The sequence below is a fragment of the Macaca fascicularis genome, chromosome 1 (genome assembly GCF_037993035.2).
Source record: "Macaca fascicularis isolate 582-1 chromosome 1, T2T-MFA8v1.1".
In the NCBI taxonomy this organism is placed as follows: domain Eukaryota; kingdom Metazoa; phylum Chordata; class Mammalia; order Primates; family Cercopithecidae; genus Macaca; species Macaca fascicularis.
In genome coordinates, this window is record NC_088375.1 from 213,816,611 (window position 1) to 213,836,548 (window position 19,938).

At 50.3% G+C, this 19,938-nt stretch overlaps 1 protein-coding gene across 6 annotated transcripts in view; it reads left to right on the forward strand.

The window, feature by feature from the left end:
- The window catches only part of ECE1 (endothelin converting enzyme 1), a 133,578-nt gene that overhangs the window by 105,019 nt on the left and 8,621 nt on the right, over window positions 1-19,938 (forward strand). For all 6 annotated transcript variants that reach the window (XM_045378906.2, XM_065528373.1, XM_065528381.1 and 3 more), the window contains 6 exons: window positions 5,603-5,713; window positions 6,984-7,082; window positions 7,916-7,993; window positions 10,354-10,457; window positions 17,369-17,479; window positions 18,202-18,269. In XM_045378906.2, the coding sequence (XP_045234841.1) occupies window positions 5,603-5,713; window positions 6,984-7,082; window positions 7,916-7,993; window positions 10,354-10,457; window positions 17,369-17,479; window positions 18,202-18,269 (571 nt within the window). The remainder of the gene's footprint in view (window positions 1-5,602; window positions 5,714-6,983; window positions 7,083-7,915; window positions 7,994-10,353; window positions 10,458-17,368; window positions 17,480-18,201; window positions 18,270-19,938) is intronic.

Here is a 19,938-nt window from a genome sequence, read left to right on the forward strand (position 1 = left end):
CACTTTGAGAGGCCAAGACAGGTGGATCATGTGAGCCCAGCCTGGAAAACATAGCAAGACCCTGTCTCTTTATTTATTTATTTTTTAATATTTATGTGTTTATTTTAAGAAAAGAAAGCAGCAAGCTTGAATGAAAATCCCAGGTCTGATGTTCACAACTTTGAGACACTTTCAGCTACTCACTTACCATAATGATAATAATAACCAAAGATAGAGTTATTGGATATCTACCTTTTATAGGCATTATAAATTCCTACAACAGCTATTATCCTCTTCCATTTTACAGATGAGGAAACCGAGGCTCAGTGAGGGAAAGGGACTTGTTCAAAGTTGCTTATAAGTGGAGAGGAGGCTATCAAACCCAACATATCTGATTCCATAGCCCTAAGCTCTGTAGCACTCAGCCTCTGCTCTGCAGGAAACGAAAGTTAAGGTCAAGCTTCCCTGTGGTTGCCAAGGGCTGATATGGAGGAAGAGGGATGAGGAATTATTATTTAATGAATATAGAGTTTCAGATTTGCAAGATAAAAATGTTCCGAGCCAGGCACATGGTGCATGCCTGTAGTCCCAGCTACTCTGGAGGCTGAGGCAGGAGGACTGTTTGATCCCAGGAGTTCAAGGCTGCAGCGAGCTATCACTGACTACACCACTGCACTCCAGCCTGGGCAACAGAGTGAGACCCCATCACTTTTTAAAAAATTAATTAATTAGTCAGTTATGGAGTGAGCTTCCCTGGGCCACCTTCGAAGCATAGGGTGCTGCTCGAATGTGGCACTTGGAGCAGGTGGGACACAGGGAGGCCTCAGGAGAGGCAAGGGCAAGTGGGAATCCTGAAGTGGGAGGCTCTGAGCAGGGATCTCTGGATACCCCAGGGCTGATGGGTGAAGGCCTCTGCTTGCCTGTCTCTTAATCTCCAGCCCTCCCTACTCCCCCACTGTGACAGTGTCTGGGCCCAGGCCAGGTCCCTCCTGCTTGTGTTCAGCCCAACTCAAAGCCACCTCCTAGCTGTGTGACCTTGGGTAGTCCTTATACATCTCTGAGCCTCAGTTTTTTAAAATCTGCAATTGGAGATCATTCCTGACCTCACCTCACAGACCTCACCTTTGTGAATGGCCTCCATTTGGGAAAAGCGTAGAATATGGAAAGCAGTGTGGTGTGTGCGTTTGTTCATCCTGGCAGGGAGGGAACCTGCCGTGAGGAAACAGCATGGAATTTGGAGTCAGAAGATCCGTGTTTGAATTGGTTCTTCTAATCACACTTTAGGCAGATTGCTTCGTTGGGGCAGGGGCTCAGTCTCCCATCTGTAAAAAGGGGCAACAGATCCCTGCCTTGCATAGCCAAGGGCCGCCTGAGATTACACGGGGGATCCCTGTGAAGTATGTTCTGACTGCTGAAGCACTGCACGCAGCTGTTTCCCATCAGCTGTCACCCATTTGTGACTTGAGACTTCCAGCAGGGAGGAAGGAACGCCTTGCTGAGGGCTCCTTGTATTACAGTGAGGAAGAGGTTTAAAAAAAATGCAGCCAGGTCAGCGTGGAGGAGGCTGCCTTGCTGCTCCTTATCTTCCCAGACTTGACTCATAGATCACCTCCAAGATGCAGGCTTCCTGACCGGTCAGATCGATCTGACCCTTGCTCCTTTTGGAGATTTCTCTCACCATCCTGTAGGACTTCCAGGACTTCGTGACCTGTAGGCAGAGAGCGTGGCTCTGAAGGAAGACATTGGAGCTGGACTTTCTGAGTTCAAATTCTACCTCAGGCTGGGTACAGTGGCTCATGCCTGTAATCCCAGCACTTTTGGGAGGCCAAGGCTGGTGGATCACCTGAGGCCAGGAGTTCAAGACCACCCTGGCCAACATGGTGAAAGCCCACCTCTACTAAAACTACAAAAAATAGCCAGGTGTAGTGGCACACACATGTGATCCTAGCTACACGGGAGCCTGTGGCAGGAGAATTGCTTGAACCTAGGAAGCAGAGGTTGCAGTGAGCTGATACCGTACCACTGCACTCCAACCTAGAAGACAGAGCAAGACTCCATCTCAAAAAAAAAAAAAAAAAAAAAAAATTCCACCTCAACCACTTACTCCCTGGGTGATCCCTTTGGCCAAGTGATTTAACTTCTCTGTGCCACAGTTTTTGTTTTGTTTTGTTTTTGTTTTTGTTTTGAGACGGAATCTCGCTCTGTCACCCAGGCTGGAGTGCGGTGGCCGGATCTCTGCTCACTGCAAGCTCCGCCTCCCGGGTTTATGCCATTCTCCTGCCTCAGCCTCCCGAGTAGCTGGGACTACAGGCGCTCGCCACCTCGCCCAGCTAGTTTTTTGTATTTTTTTAGTAGAGATGGGGTTTCACCGTGTTAGCCAGGATGGTCTCGATCTCCTGACCTCGTGATCCGCCCGTCTCGGCCTCCCAAAGTGCTGGGATTACAGGCTTGAGCCACCGCGCCCGGCCTGTGCCACAGTTTTTTATCTGCAAAAAGAAACAAAGAGGCTGGCCGTGGTGGTTCCCACCTATATTCCTAGCACTTTGGGAGGCTGAGGCGGGCAGATCACCTGATGTCAGGAGTTTGAGACCAGACTGGACAACATGGTGAAACCCTGTGTCTACTAAACGTACACAAATTAGCCAGGCATAGCGGCCGGCACCTGTAATCCCAGCTACTCGGGAGGCTGAGGCAGGAGAATCTTACCGTAAGCAGTATATGCGGTAGGGCCCGACACACAGTAAGCACTCAGTCCACTGCTTCACTTTACTGCGATTACTGCTTGGATGGTGCTATTACATGTCTGTTTCTCTCACTGGGTGTTCTGGGCATTTCAGTTGAGACCCGGGAGTGCAGGCTCACTGTTGATTGATCTCTAGCTTCCAAAGACCCAGCACAGTCAGGTTGCAGGGGAACTGCCTGTAGAACACTGGATGCGTAAATGAATGAAAACTCGTGTGAAGGAATGGGTTTATCCAGAGAATCTCCAGAGAAGACGACGCATAAGAAAGTCTGTCTGTGATTCAGCCCTCACAGCCTGGAGCCTCCACGGAGCCTCAAATTAGAGTCCCCCTAGTCCTGACCTCCTGTGTGGTCAGCCTCAGCCAGACACAGACCACGTGTCTAGCTTTGGGCTTCTCAGCCGAAGGAGGGCAGTGCGGGGAGGGAGGGAGAGGCTGAGGGCAAGGCATCCAAATGGACATGTAGTTGGGAAAACTAAAAACAACGTGGGCGAGATGAGAAGAGGGGCCCTTCCTTCCTTCTTTCTTGCCTAAAAGAAATTTTTGTAGCTAAGGCATAATTTACATACAATGAAAAATGCAGTGTACATTAAGTATACAGTTCAGTGAGTTTTTGGTTTGGTTTGGTTTTGAGACGGAGTCTCACTCTGTCACCCAGGCTGGAGTGCAGTGGCGTGATCTCAGCTCACTGCAGCCTCCACCCCCAGGGTTCAAGCGATTCTCGTGCCTCAGCCTCCCAAGTAGCTGGGGTTACAGGTGCCCACCACCACACCCGGCTAATTTTTGTATTTTTAGTAGAGACAGAGTTGCACCATGTTGGCCAGGCTGGTCTTGAACTCCTGACCTCAGGGGATCCACCCACCTCAGCCACCCAAAGTGCTGGGATTGCAGGTGTGAGCCACTATCCCAGCCTTTTTTGTTTGTTTGTTTGTTTGTTCGTTTGTTTTTGTTCTTAATTGAGCCAGAGCCTCCCTCTGTCAGCCAGGCTGGAGTGCAGTGACCTGATCTTGGCTCACTGCAACCTCCACCTCCTGGGTTCAAGCAATTCTACTGCCTCAGCCTTCTGTGTGCTGGGATTACAGGTGCATGCCACCACACCTGGCTAAGTTTTGTATCTTTAGTAGAGACGAGGTTTTACCATGTTGGCCAGACTGGTCTCAAACTCCTGACCTCAAGTGATCCATTCGCCTTGACCTCCCAAAGTGCTGGGATTACAGGCACGAGCCACTGCACGTGGCCTCAATGAGTTTGACCAATGAAGTCACCCATGTAACCATCATTACCACAATCAGGATAGAGAATATCCCCTTCTGCCTTGGGCGTAGCATGCTAAAAAAAAAAAAAAAAGAGAGAGAGAGAGAGAAAAGAAAAAAAAAGTATAAAGATTTTAGAAAGATAGAGAACATTCCCATCACCCATTTGTTTAGCACCCTCTGAGCAGCAGGTGCCCTCATGCTTCTTTCCCGTCAGCCCCCAGCCCCCAAGTCTGGTGCCCCTGGGTGCGGATGGAATTATACACGATGTGCCTGGCTGCTTTTGCTCTGCTTAAGTCTGTGGAATTCATCCATGCTGTCGTATGTATCGGTAGCTAGTTCATTGCTTTTTGTTGCCAAGTAGTATGTTGCTGTATAAAAATACCACATTTTGTTGATCCATCTGCCTGCTGATGGGCATTTGGGCTGTTGTCAGTTTAGGGCCATTATGAATCAGGCTGCCTTGAGCGTGGGTGGTTGTTAACCACCTGTTCTTTGGGGTTAAGAGGACATCGCTTCCTGTGTCGCACGAGGGATTTATGTGAGCAGGGCCACCACATGTGGTCACACATACTGCCCACAGAGGGATGCCTGGCCGGGGAATGACTGGGGCTGACATTAGCCGGGCACATGTCCCTGGGCCATGCCCAGGAGGTTGCAGCCCACAGATGCCTATTTCCAGTTTGCACAGAGGTGTCGTATCAACTGTGGGGCTTGTAGGCGAGACCAAGAAACAATCAAAGCATTGCAGTCCCACGGTGATCTGGGCGTGGTGCTCACGCATGCCTGTAATCTCAGCACTCTGGGAGGTCAAGGCAGGAGGATCACTTGAGCCCAAGAGTTCTAGACCAGCCTGGGCAACATAGTGGGACCATGTCTTTAGAAAAAAAAAAATTTTTTTTGGTAGAAAAAGTTAGCCAGGCATGGTGGCAAGCACCTGTCGTCCCAGCTATGTAGGAGGCTAAGGTGGGAAGATCACTTGAGCCTGGGAGGTCGAGGCTGCAGTGAGCTGTGATTGCACCACTGCACTCCAGCCTAGGTGACAAAGCGAGACCCTGCCAAAAAAAAAAAAAAAAAAGTCCTGCGGCATTGCTGTGGTGCTCTCATTTGAGAAGATCTTCAATGGCACTGGAGCCCTGGCCCTGGGGAAGTTTTTTCTGTGGCTCAGGTAGACCAGTCACTCCCCACGGCTCTTTGCCTCCAGGACTCCTGGTCTCCCCAGGAGGCAGGACGAGCTGGGGGTAGGTAGGAGCATGGGATGTGGGGTCAGGCACATCTTGTCCCAGTGGCACTTGTCACTCGTGGGGCACCCTGGGCCAGCAGCTGCTCTGTGCCGAGTGTGTTTCCCCATCTGTCAAACGGTTTGTAAGACCCGAGGGTCACTGATTGGCTCAATGGGACACCGCTTGTGAAGTCCCAGCACAGAGCCTGGCATTCAGGAAATGGCAGGGGGTAGCAGTGAGGGGTATCAGTGGCCTCTTGGTCTGGTAACTAAAATAACTTTACTGGGCCAGAAAGCTCTCCCTGAACTTCCAGAACGAAACGTGGGCCCCACATGGTACCACCTCCCGGAAAGAACGGGAAATGAAGGGCTGGGGTCCAGTGAGCTCCCCAACTTGTGTTTTCCAGACCTGTCTTCCTCGCTGGAAGTTTTGCGTGAGTGACACAGAAAACAACCTGGGTTTTGCGTTGGGCCCCATGTTCGTCAAAGCAACCTTCGCCGAGGACAGCAAGAGCATAGTAAGTGTCTCCCCCGTGGACATTGGCTGTGAGGTCACAATTGTTATGGCCCTGCGCAGACCTGTCAGTTCACACTCCAGCCCAGCCTGGGCCTTTCCTGCTCCTGGGCAAAGGGCTCTGGGACCACAGCCACAATGCAGAGGCCCCACTTCCTCGAGCCCTGGGTGATGGGAGTCTCACAACGGCAGCTCTTCAGTGCCAGGCCCTTCATCTGCACAAGCTCACGTGAGCCTCCCAGGAGCCTGCAAGGCTGTGACAGCCATCCCCACTTCCAAGGGCTGTAAAGGACCCAGAGAGAATGTTGGCAGAGCAGCTCTGGCCCAGAGGGTGATGTTTTTCTTATTCTGTGGGTGATAGGTTTGTTCTAGACAGGCAGAGGAGTGTCATGGCAGAGCACGGTGGACACAGCCCGGCCTAAGCTCAGATCGTGGCCTCTGGCTGGGTAGCCTGGGACAGTTCTTACATCATTTGCAATATGGAGACGGGGGCATTCCTCCCACAGAGAGAGATTAAATGATATGTCACACACTGAGCACCACCACAAAATAAGGGTTCAAGCAATGGGAGCGGTCATTTTATTGTTACAATCTTGATGACAAATAGTATTCATTATGTCGATGTCATCTGCAGCCGGAGGTGAGCCAACCACGGTTCACATCCATTACAGTGACTGGCCTGTGAGCAGCTGGCGGGGTCTGAGTTGGGGTCTGCTGGCCCGTCTGCTCTTGTTGCTGCACAGCTCTGCCTTCCCCTTCTCTAGAACCTTCAACCTTCCATCTTCGAGCTCGTCTGCTCATGACATTGTCACCCCCGAGAGCACCTGTCCATCTCCAGCCTGACATGGCATTTCTGAAGCTGCTCCTCGGAACATGAGTACTCCAGATCTTAAAGCCCGATCCATCAAAAAGGAATGCTGTGGTCCAATCAGGCTGGGAGAGGCTGTGTGTTCTCCCCTCTCTGGAAGAATTGCAGTGCCTATTTCCACACTAAAGGCTCTGAAAACGCCCGTAGCAGAGACTTTTCCAACATTCCTGAAGCTCGGCCTCAGCTTACTGGAGCCCTGTGTGTGGAAGGCCAGTCCTGCCTTGCAGGGCGTTCACATGAGGAGCGTGGTTTGGAAGCACAGCTGTGGCTCCCCTTCTCACCCAGCCTGACGCTTGGAAAATTGAGTTTAATCTCTGACCCTGCATCATTCTTCTGCACGGGGTGCTCGTTGCATTTACTTGAGACCAGTGCCCAGACCTTACTGCTGTGATGTGTATCTCCTCAGGCCACCGAGATAATCCTGGAGATCAAGAAGGCGTTTGAGGAAAGTCTGAGCACCCTGAAGTGGATGGACGAGGAAACCCGAAAATCAGCCAAGGAAAAGGTGAGGCTGGCCAGGCGCGTGGAGAGGGAGTGCTGCGGCGTCCAGCACAGATGGAGGCGGGCGGGGGAAGGGGAGGCCAGTTCTCTTTTTTTTTTTTTTTTTTTTTTTTGAGGCAGAGTTTCGTTCTTGTTGCCCAGGCTGGAGTGCTGTGACGCGATCTTGGCTCACCGCAACCTCTGCCTGCCGGGTTCAAGCGATTCTTCTGCCTCAGCCCCCCAAGTAGCTGGGATTACAGGCCTGCACCACCACACCCGGTTAATTTTGTATTTTTAGTAGAGATGGGATTTCTCCATGTTGGTCAGGTTGGTCTCGAACTCCTGACCTCAGGTGATCCACCCGCCTTGGCCTCCCAAAGTGCTGACATTACATGCGTGAGCCACCGCGCCCGGAGAGGCCAGTTCTATCCGGGAGCACAGCCTGGATGCTGTCTCGCCTTCAGGGGGTGAGCGGTCTAGGCCTAGCAGGATTCGGGGTAGGCCGCAAGCACATGATTGCATGGAGGTCTGTAGAAGACAAACCTCGCTGAGTGTACGGGGAAAAGGTGCAGGAAGATGCAGCACGTCCCGTGGGGCGGGAAGGCTCTGGCACCCTCAGTGGGGTGGGAGTCAGCAAACACTTCCTTTGGGAAAGTGACATTTAAACAGAGACCTAAGGGATAAGTGGAAGTTTGGCAAGGGGGAAACCTTTCCAGAAAAAGACATGAAAGCCCAAGGCAGGCAGGGCCTGGCTCCGGTTCCCCTTGGCCCACCAGACTGTGAGCCCAGCACCCAAGGAGCTCAGGCTGGCCTGGTCGGTGTTGCCAGGCACTCACTTCCTCTATCTGTCCTGTCCAGGCCGATGCCATCTACAACATGATAGGATACCCCAACTTCATCATGGACCCCAAGGAGCTGGACAAAGTGTTTAATGATGTGAGTAACTGCTGTCCTGCCCCCTCGCGTTCCCAAATGCCCCCTCGGAAAAGGGCCGAGGCAGGGCTGGGTGCAGACGGGGTGCTGGAGGCAGCATGCTTGTCAGAGCACAGGGGGGTGATGTGGTGTGGGGTTTGGGGATGGGTCAGGCATGAGGAAACCTCTTCTTCTTCTTAATTTGGCTCCTGGGTCAGCTGAAGGCCCTGCCTCCCCATAGCCACCATCAATCAGGCAGTGCCCACCGGTCAGTACGGAACCCGTGCTGTGTGCCCCGTGGAAGTGGTCAGCTCCATTTAATGTGTAGGAATAATGGAGGAAACAGACCCCAGAAGGTGCAGGGAGAATTGGTGGCCCTCGGACATCGGGGTGGGGTATGAAGTGGAAAAACCCTCACACCACCTCCTCCCTCCCTGGTCGTGCTTCCAGTTGCCTCCTATCCCCATGGTCCTCCCCCACCTCCCCAGAAACCCGGGCCTCTGATTTTGACTTTGAAATGCTAATGGGAAGGAAGCATCATAAACCCAGGTGCATTTTCCAGCTTGGTTTGGGCAGCAGAAGTGGTGGATACATCTCTGCTTGTTAGAACTTTTGACAAATCACTCTGTTAGGCGGATTGTGCTTCTGCCTTAAATTATGAAGTTTTATATCTTCTTGTGATTGAAATACTTGAATTCAGGCATTAAAAAAAATTTTTTTTTGAGACAGGGTCTCATTCTATCGCCCGGACTGTAGTGTAGTGGTGCTATCTCAGCTCACTGCAACCTCAGCCTCCCAGGCTCAAGTGATTTTCCTGCCTCAGGCTCCCGAGTCGCTGGGATTACAGGCGCGTGCCACCACCACCTGGCTGATTTTTGTAATTTTAGTAGAGACAGAGGGTTTCACCTTGGTGGCCAGGCTGGTCTTGAACTCCTGACCTCAAATGATCCGCCCGCCTCGGCCTCCCAAAGTGCTGGGATTACAGGCATGAGCCACCGTGCCCAGCCTGAATCCAGGCGTTTAAAAATCTAATAACCTCTCATCATGGTTATATTTAGAACCTAAGACTATAAAAACTCCTGCTGAGATCATGAGACTCATTCTGCAGTCTTTTCCTTGAGAATCATTTAAGATGCTCCAGGGTATCATGATGCAGAATCCTTGGGCCTCTGGAGGCATCCTGGGCAGAGCCCAGGATCCATGTCGTGTCCCTGAGGCTCCAGCGTTTTACCAGAGCCAGGGAAAATTTTGCACCTGGCAAGAGCTGAGCCAGGCACAGTGACTCATGCTTGTAATACCAACACTTTGGGTGGCCCAGGAGGGGGGATCGCTTGAGCTCAGGAGTTTAAGACCAGCCTGGGCAACATAGTGAGACCTCATCTCTATAAAAAATAAAAAATTAGCTGGGCATGTTGGCATGTGCCTATAGTCCCAGCTACATGGGAGGCTGAGATGGGAAGATCGCTTATGCTCAAGAAGTCAAGGCTGCAGCAAGCTGTGATTGCACCACTGCACTCCTGTGTGGGCGACAGAGCAAGACCCTGTCTCAAAAAACAGAATAAAAGCTACAAGGCTGGGCCGAGTAGTGAAAAGGGTGTACAGTCATGCCCTTGACATTTCAGATAGATTTCTACTTTACTTATGAGATCTAGTATGGTAGCTACTAGCCACAGGTAGCTATTTAAATAATTAAAACTTAAATTAGTTTCAATTAAATTTAAAAGCCACACTCGCCACATTTGAAATGCTTAGTAGCGGCCGGGCGTGGTGGCTCACGCCTGTAATCCCAGCACTTTGGGAGGCCAAGGTGGGCAGATCACCTGAGGTCAGGAGTTTGAAACCAGCCTGGCCAACATGGTGAAACCCTGTCTTTACCAAAAATACAAAAATTAGCCGAGCGTGGTGACACGCGCCTGTAATCCCAGCAACTCAGGGAGGCTGGGGCACAAGAATCACTTAAACCAGGAGGTGGAGGTTGCGGTGAGCCAAGATCATGCCATTGCACTCCAGCCTGGACGATACAACAAGACTCCGTCTCAAAAAAAAAAAAAAAAAAAAAAAGGCTTAGTTGTCTGCCATACTGGACAGCGCAGGCGTAGAGCGTAGGACATCCATCATCGCAGGAGGTTCTATTAGCCAACATGGGAGATATTTCTTACCTGGGCCCAGGTGCTGCTGTAGGGACATCCTGCAACAGTGTCATTCCATCTAGTGTCCCAGGGTGAAGGCCAAGAGAAGAACTGACCCTGTAGCCCCAAACCCTGCATCCCAGTCTCCAGCCTGCAGATTAATCCCCTAACCATGGCAGCCCTTGGCTTCCTGTCTTGGAAGATGCCTGTCACCGAGGGCACACCGTGATTGTGACTCCGCTTCCTCTTTTCCAGTACACCGCAGTTCCAGACCTCTACTTTGAGAACGCCATGCGGTTTTTCAACTTCTCATGGAGAGTCACTGCCGACCAGCTCAGGAAAGCCCCCAACAGAGATCAGTGAGTTCCCCCAGGCCCTGCCGGGAAGGTGCCAGCTCCCCGCCTGTGGGCAAGCCTTGGGACGAACTGGGTTTCATTGCACCCTTACCGTGCACCCGATCAGCTATCATGAGAGCCGTCTGAAGAGTGGATGCCCTTGTTATCCCACTTTTCAGAGGAAGAAACCAAGGACAAAAGAAGTGTGGCCCAGCTAGGAGCGGGGGTGGGCTTGAGTCTGCCCAGCCTGTGGGCAGGGTGAGCCCGGCCTCTGGAGTGGAGCTGATCTGGCACCGTGTCCCCACTCCACTGCTTTGGGATTTGGAGCCTGTCTTTCATTATCTGCAGAATAGGATGGGAGGAGCTGGCTCTTGGGTCCTCATAGCAGTCAAATGGGAGGAACTCTGGGGAGCGCCAGACCCCAAGGAGACCCCGGCAAAAGCAGCTTTCCCATAGTTCCTCACTAGCACGAGTGGTGGGGTCTCAGGACAGGGTGCCCACAGAGGCCTGGGGAAGGTTCTGGATGGGCCTGACAGCTGTGTTTCCCAAAGCTCACTGCACATCAGAGTCCTCTGGGGAACTTTTTCAAAGATACAGCCTCCTGGCCGGACGTGGTGGCTCATGCCTGTAATCCCAACACTTTGGGAGGCCAAGGCAGGTGGATCACCCGAACCCAGGAGTTTGAGACCAACCATGGTCAACGTGGCGAAACCCTGTCTCTACTAAAAATACAAAAAATTAACCAGGTGTGTGGCGCATACCTGTAGTCCCAGCTACTCAGGAGTGAGTAGCTGAGGCATGAGAATCACTTGAACCCGGGAGGCGGAGGTTACAGTAAGCCAAGATCGTGCCACTGCACTCCAGTCTGGGTGACAGAGCAAGACTCCATCTCAAAAAAATACAGCTTCCTGACGTTAAATCAGGATAACCTAGAATGAGACCTGGTCTTTGTCCTTTTTTTTAATGTCTCCTCAGGCCAAGCACAGTAGCTCACGCCTGCAATCCCAGCACTTTGGGAGGCCAAGGTGGGCAGATCGCTTGAGCCTAAGACTTCAAGACCAGGTTGGGTGACAGAGGGAGACGTGGTCTCTACAAAAAATTTTAAAAATTAGCTGGGCATGGTGGCACGAACCTGTAGTCCCAGCTACTGGGGAGGCAGAGGTGGGAGGATCACTTGAGCCCAGGAGGTCAAGGCTGCAGTGAGCCAAGATCATGCCACTGTACTCCAGCGAGACCCTGCCTGGGAAAAAAAAAAAAAATTGTCTCCTCAAAAACATTAAATGTAGTCAGCCCAGTTCTAGTCTTCAGTCCAAGTTCCTTCCATTTCTCAGTGCAAACATTTGGGATAAATCTTAGGGAAGGGTGCAATCAACTTCTCTTTGCCTCTGGTGCCCCCTGGTGGACTCTAGGGGTTCAACCATCTCTATTTCCTTCATTTCCAGCCTCCAACCAGGGCACCCCCAATGTACAAGAAGGTGGGCTTTTACCTTCAGAACATGACATAGGCTCTGTTGCCAATTTATCTGAAGTATTTTAACTTAGCTTGAATTTCTGTATTTAAATGTCCTTGCCTACCCATTGAAGTATTTGTGGTTATCTGAATGTAAATACGATATTTTAAATTCCTCCATTTGGCCAGATACGCGGCTCACACCTATAATTCGAATGCCTTAAGAGACCAAGGTGGGAAGATCTCTTGAGCCCAGGAATTTGAGACCAGCCTGGGCAACATGGCGAAACCCCACCTCTACAAAAAATTTAAAACATTAGCTGGACGTGGTAGCGTGCGCTTGAGCCCAGGAGGCTGAGGTTACAGTGAGCTACGGTTGTACCACTGCACTCCAGCCTGGGCTACAGAGCAAGACCCTGGCTCTAAAATAAATAAATACATAAATAAAGTTCTCGGCCAGGCACGGTGGCTTACACCAGTAATCCCAGTACTTTGGTAGGCCAAGGCGGGTGGATCACCTGAGGTCAGGAGTTCAAGACCAATCTGGCCAACATGGTGAAATCCTATCTCTAATAAAAATACAAAAATTAGCCAGGCGTGGTGGCACACACCTGTAATCCTACCTACTTGGGAGCCTGAGGCAAGAGAATCGTTTGAACCTGGGAGGCAGAGGTTGTAGTGAATAGAGATTGCACCACTGCACTCCACCCTGGGCAACAGAGTGAGACCCCATCCCAAAATAAATAAAGTTCTCAGTACCTTTCCATGGCTGTGGGGCTCACCTGGAGGAAGCAGAGTGACTGTCTAGGCTCTTAGGGGAAATGTGGTATCCATCTCACTGCACTCCTTACTCACCCTTCCCCTCTGCACCAGAGAAGTCATTGAAATGCCAAATACCTCATGACTATATCCCATTACTTTCAGAACCTTTTTTGGTCTCAGGATCCTTCTACACTCTTAAAAAAATTATTGCCGGGCATGGTGGCTCATGTCTGTAATCCCAGCACTTTGGGAGGTCAAGGCAGGTGGATCACCTGAGGTCAGGAGTTCAAGACCAGCCTGACCAACATGGAGAAACCCTGTCTCTACTAAAAATACAAAATTACCCAGGTGTGGTAGCACATTCCTGTAATCCCAGTTACTCAGGAGGCTGAAGCAGGAGAATCGCTTGAACCCGGGAGGCAGAGGTTGTGGTGAGCCAAGATGGCACCATTGCCACCACGCCCGGCCCTGATTGTTATTAAAATTTTATGGAAAATAACTATTTTCAAAAAATTAATGACAAGAGAGGTATCATTTTACTTTTTGCAAATTTCTTTATGTCTGGCTTAATCAAAGACAACTAGATTCTCATGTCTGATTCCACAGTCAGTCTGTTACCATATGTTGTTTTGATATATAGAAAGAATTCTTGGCCAGGCGCAGTGACTCATGCCTGTAATCCCAACACTTTGGGAGGCCGAGGTGGGTGGATCACGAAGTCAGGAGTTGAAGACCAGCATGACCAAGATGGTGAAACCCCACCTCTACTAAAAATACAAAAAATTAGCCGGGCGTGGTGGCAGGCGCCTATAGTCCCAGCTACTCAGGAGTCTGAAGCAGAGAATTGCTTGAACCTGGGAGGCAGAGGTTGCAGTGAGCCGAGATCGCGCCACTGCACTCTAGCTGCACTCCAGCCTGGGTGACAGAACAAGACTTTGTTTCAAAAAAAAAACAAAAAAAAGAATTCTTGCCTCACATAGGAATTGAGTGTGAGGCAAGGGAAAGGGAGGGATGAGGGATATTTTAATAGTCTTTTCTGGTACTTGTGTACATTCTACTGATACTACACCAAAACTTAAAAAGTGATAATTTTTTAAAGGTTAATTGCGGCCGGGCGCGGTGGCTCAAGCCTGTAATCCCAGCACTTTGGGAGGCCGAGACGGGCAGATCACGAGGTCAGGAGATCGAGACCATCCTGGCGAACACGGTGAAACCCCATCTCTACTAAAAAATACAAAAAACTAGCCGGGCGAGGTGGCGGGCGCCTGTAGTCCCAGCTACTCGGGAGGCTGAGGCAGGAGAATGGCGTGAACCCGGGAGGCGGGGCTTGCAGTGAGCCGAGATCTGGTCACTGCACTCCAGCCTGGGCAACAGAGCGAGACTCCGTCTCAAAAAAAATAAATAAAAAGAAAAGGTTAATTGCAATATGGAATCTGAAACCATATCCATGAACTTTTTTTTTTCTTTTTTCTTATTTTCACTTTATCACGCAGGCTAGAGTGTGTAATCTCAGCTCACGACAGCCTCAACCTTCCCAGGCTCAGGTGATCCTCCTGCCTCAGCCCCCTGAGTAGCTGGGATTACAGGTGCGCACCACCACATCTGGCTAATTTTTGTATTTTTTGTAGAGACAGGTTTCACCATGTCACCCAGGCTGGAATTTTTGTAATTTTTTGTAGAGATAGAGTTTCACCATGTTGCCCAGGCTGGTCTCGAACTCCTGGGCTCAAGCAATCTTCCCTCCTCAGCCTCCCAAAGTGCTAGGATTACAGGCATGAGCCACCATGCCCAACCTTCATGAACTTTTCATACTCTGTTACACTAAATTCCATTGGTCTGTCCTGTACTTTTACCCAGGTGTGATTCTGTAACATGCATTAGTCATGTGGAAAACAATGGTTCACTGAGTTTTACAGATCTTCCAAATGGTGATACTTTCACTATACAATAACAAAAAAAATCCACATTTGTTAATATCACTGCTGACTTCGTGAGCAAAGCCTTTAATTATTGTTGGTAAGGTGTCAAACTTGTGGTGGCCAATATAAGTTTTTCAAAATTTTAATTTTTGCCTGAAACTTCAACATTTTTAAAAAATCTCGGCCGGGCGTGGTGGCACAAGCCTGTAATCCCAGCACTTTGGGAGGCCGAGACGGGTGGATCACGAGGTCAGGAGATCAAGACCATCCTGGCTAACACGGTGAAACCCTGTCTCTAGTAAAAAAAATACAAAAAAAATTAGCCGGGCGAGGTGGCAGGTGCCTGTAGTCCCAGCTACTCGGGAGGCTGGGACAGGAGAATGGCGTGAACCCGGGAGGCAGAGCTTGCAGTGAGCCGAGATCGCGCCACTGCACTCCAGCCTGGGCGACAGAGCGAGACTCCGTCTCAAAAAAAAAAAAAAAAAAAAAAAAATCTCCTATTTTTATCATTGGTAACAGATGGCTTGAGTTGTTTTCCTTGAGGTGATAAGCTCACTTTATTCATTTTAAAGAAAATGTCTGCCAGATATCCAAGTCTGAAATTCCATAGTTTACCAGTCACCCTGAAAGTACCAACAGGGTTCCATGAAAAAAGCAGAATGCTTTGTATGTGGATTTCCCACTGGTCACATGGAATATGAAAACGTCTTCTGCCAAGTGCAGTGGCTCACACCTGCAATCCCAGCACTTCAGGAGGCCAAGGCAGGAGGATCGCTTGAGGAGTTCAAAACCAGCCTGGGCAACACAGCAAGACTCCGCCTCTATAACATTTAAAAAAAAAAAAAAATTAAGCATAGTCACGAGTGCCTGTAGTCCCAGCTACCTGAGAGGCTCTGGTGGGAGGACAGCTTGAGCCCAGGAGTTCGAGGCTATAATGAGCCATGATCATGCCACTGCACTCTAACCTGGGTGTCACAACAAGATCTTGTCGCTTTGAAAAAAAAAAAAAGAAGTCTTGTATTCAGGGGTTGAGATGTAATGAAATTAATCATTATGACCGGGTGCAGTGGCTCACGCCTGTAATCCCAACACTTTGGGAGGCCAAGGTGGGCGGGTTACTTGACGCCAGGAGTTCAGCCTGAACAACATGACGAAAACCTGTCTCTGCTAAAAATACAAAAAAATTAACCATGGGTGGTGGTGCACACCTGTAATCCCAGCTAAGGCAGGAGAATCACTTGAACCTGGGAGATGTAGGTTGCAATGAGCTGAGGTCACACCACTGCACTCCAGCGTGGGTGACAGAGTGAGATTCTGCCTCAAAATAAATAAATAGAAAGGAAAGAAAGGAAGGAAGGGAGGGAGAGAGGGAAAGCAAGCAAACTACTTCATCAAGGATGTTCTAAGTGAAAATGGCTAATTGGCTTTTTATTTTGACTGTGAGCCCATGCTAATGAGGAACTCGGGGCTCAGTGACCACCAGAACTTCCTTGATTCATGTCAGGCTCCAGCAGTTTTACCTACTGTTGCTTTTGTACCATCCATGCAAGTGACACAATGGAAAAGGGAAATCACATCTTAATATTATGAAAATAGTTTTGATTTCAGCCGGGTGCAGTGGCTCACACCTGTAATCCCAGCACTTTGGGAGGCCAAGGCGGGCGGATCACCTGAGTTTGCCAATGCAGTGAAACCCCATCTCTACTAAAAATACAAAAATTAGTCAGACGTGGTGGTGGGGGCCTGTAATCTCAGCTACTTGGGAGGCTGAGGCAGGAGAATCGCTTGAACCCAGGAGGCGGAGGTTGCAGTAAGCCAAGATCATGCCACTGCACTCCAGCCTGGGTGACAAGAGCAAAACTCTGTCTCAAAAAATAAATAAATAAGATAGTTTTGATTTCATAGATCCCCCTAAAAGGGTCTTGAGGACCCTCCCCGCCAGGTGTCTACAGACCACACTTTGAAAACTGCTAATAGATACTCTTCAAGCCTAGACAATGGTGACTTTTCAAAATCTTTTTCTTTTCTTTTCTTTTTTTCTTTTTTTTTTCTTTTTCTTTTTTTCTTGAGACAGTCTCGCTCTGTCATCCAGGATGGAGTGCAGTGGCGCAATCGCAACTGACTGCAACCTCCACCTCCCAGGTTTAAGCGATTCTCATGCCTCAGCCACCCACGTAGCTGGGATTACAAGTGTACGCCATCACACCTTGTTAATTTTTTTGTATTTTTAGTAGAGACGGGGTTTTGCCATGTTGGCCAGGCTGGTCCTGAACTCCTGGCCTCAAGTGATCCACCCACCTCAGCCTCCCAAAGTCCTGGGATTACAAGCATGAGCCACTGTGCACTGACATTTCAAAATCTAATGGCCCTTCCTGCTCTTTGTAAGAACCTCAGTATTCCACCGTGTGATGTGACATCATTAATTAACTGATTTATTTATAGACAGGTGTTTTCTAGTTTTCTCCTAAAAAACAGTCCTGCACCCGGGCACAATGGCTCACGCCCATAATCCCAGCACTTTGGGAGTCCGAGGCAGGAGGATGGCTTGAGGCTCAGAAGTTGAGGCTGCAGTCAGCCATGATCACACAACTGCCCTCCAGCCTAGGTGACAGAACTAGACCCTGTCTCAAAACAAACAGTCCTTCTGTAGATGTCCTTGTACTTGTGTGCACTTGGGCCTGGGGTCAAGGAGAGTCTGCATTTTTAATGCCCTTGATCCCCATCCCTAAGCAGTGCTCCACACAGGCTGTCCCTACCTGCCTCCCACCCTGTGCTGAGGCCTCCCACGTGTGTGTTGCTTGTAGGTGGAGCATGACCCCGCCCATGGTGAACGCCTACTACTCGCCCACCAAGAATGAGATTGTGTTTCCGGCCGGGATCCTACAGGCACCATTCTACACGCGTTCCTCACCCAAGTAGGCTGCCTCTGGGGCCCCTACCCCAATTCTTTTCCCCAACCCTCAGTGAACCCCCAGCCCAGTCCCATGGCCCATATGACCAAGCCAGTCTCACCGTGTGATCTCTGCCCCAGTGGTCCAGGTGGCTTGGGCGGTCAGAGATGTTGCAGAGGAAGCAACATCCTCACCCACTTTCCTTCCCTCCAGTGAGATCTGGAAGCCCTGCACAGTGGGTATTGGGAGCATCTCATGGAATTAAGAGCCCTACCTAAGGGAAGCGCCCCCCCGACAATGTTATAGCACAGTCAGAGCTGGGGAGTGGGGAGGGTTAAGGCTGCTGTCTCCGTTTGAATCCCATGTCTGCTATTTGATGACTGTGTGGCCCTTGGGCAAAGCAATTGACCCATTCCCAGCCTTGGTCTACTCATGAATAGAGCTGGTCAGTGGTGACCATGGCTAACTCTTTTGCAATGACTGAAGAGGACAGTTCGGTCTGTAGAGCATCTAGCACAGTGCGTGGTGCCCAGTGGGCACAGCCGACCACACAGACTGTGCCCAGCCTCTGTCTGGCTTCACAGGCCTCGCTGGAGACCCAGGCCATGACCACACCCTTATCCACACAGAGCCCTGTGGAATTTTGTTATGTCTCCAAGCCCAGGAACTGAGGTTCCCATACCTGGGCAAGAGGGAGAGGCCCTCCTCTCAAAGCATCACCTCCATCTTTGTGTCCTTCCCTCCAGGGCCTTAAACTTTGGTGGCATCGGTGTCGTCGTGGGCCATGAACTGACTCATGCTTTTGATGATCAAGGTACGACTTCCAGCTGGGCACGATGGCTCATGCCTGTAATGTCAGTGCTTTTAGAGGAGAATTGCTTGAGGGTAGGAGTTTGAGACCAGCCTGGGCAACATAGCAGGACCTCCATCTCTACTAAAAAAAAAATTAGGGTGGGCATGGTGGCTTATGCCTGTAATCCCAGAGCTGTGGGAGGCCAAGGCAGGCAGATCACCTGAAGTCAGGAGTTTGAGACCAGCCTGGCCAACATGGCGAAACCCTGTCTCTACTAAAAATACAAAAATTACCTGGGCATGGTGGCTGGTGCCTGTAATCCCAGCTACTCAGGAGGCTGAGGCAGGAGAATCATTTGAATCTGGGAGGCAGAGGTTGCAGTGAGCTGAGATTGTGCCATTGCACTCCAGCCTGGGTGACAGAGCGAGACTCCCTCTCAATAAAATAAAATAAAATGGATCTACTAAGAAAGTAAAAATTTAGCCAGGCGTGGTGGCAAAATTTTAATAGTCCTAGCTACTTGGGAGGCTGAGGTAGGAGGCTCACTTGAGCCCAGGAGTTTGAGGCTCCAGTGAACTATGATTATGATCACACCACTGCCTGGTACAGGTTCCTTAGGCCCCTTCAGACTGGGCCAGTCGTCTTCCAGGCCCCACTGCCTCTGCTTTCTGTACCCTTCACTTCTTTTTTATTTTATTTATTTATTATTATTGTTTTTTTGAGATGGAGTCTCTCTTTGTCGCCCAGGCTGGAGTGCAGTGGTGTGATCTCGGCTCACTGCAACCTCCGCCTCCCGGGTTCTCACCATTCTTCTGCCTCAGCCTCCCGAGTAGCTGGGACTACAGGCGCCCGCCACCTCGCCCAGCTAATTTATGTATTTTTAGTAGAGACGGGGTTTCACTGTGTTAGCCAGGATGGTCTCCATCTCCTGACCTCGTGATCTGCCCATCTTGGCCTCCCAAAGTGCTGGGATTACAGGCTCTGCACCCTTCACTTCTAAGTTGTTAGCTTTGGAGACAGAAGGATCTGGGTTCAAATCCTTGCTCTGCCACCTGCCGATTATATGAAGTTTAGCAGGCGCTGTCATTTCTCCAGGCCCCCACATCTTATCTGTAAAAGGAGTGTGATGGTTCCACCCTCCCGTGGTGATTGGGAGGACTGTGAAGTGTGTAGGGAGGTGCCCCGCTCGTGGAAGTTGTCTGGCACTTGGGGTTCCTATTAGGTTTAGCAGGGAGTGGACATTTCTCCACCACTCCAGAGACTTCTCCAGTCCAACTGCAATCAGGGCGTTGAAGTCAGTCCCTCCTCCCCAACTAATGTCCAAAATCCTCCTCATTGCCTCCTACCTTGGGGACTCCCAGGCAGAGATGGAAGAGGCAGAGACCTGGGTGGCCTGGGCCTGCCTTGTGATCCTAAGTTGGCTGGCTCCATCTGCCTCTTCCTAGGCATCTGTTACTCAGGGTCAGTTAGGCAGTGTTGAAAATAGGCCAGGCGCGGTGACTCACACCTGTAATCCCAGCACTTTGGGAGGCCGAGGCAGGCAGATCACTTGACGTCAGGAGTTCCAGACCAGCCTGGCCAACATGGTGAGATCCCCCGTCTCTACTAAAAAAAAAATACAGAAATCAGTTAGACATGGTGGCATGTGCCTGTAATCCTAGCTACTCCGGAGGCTGAGGCACGAGAATCA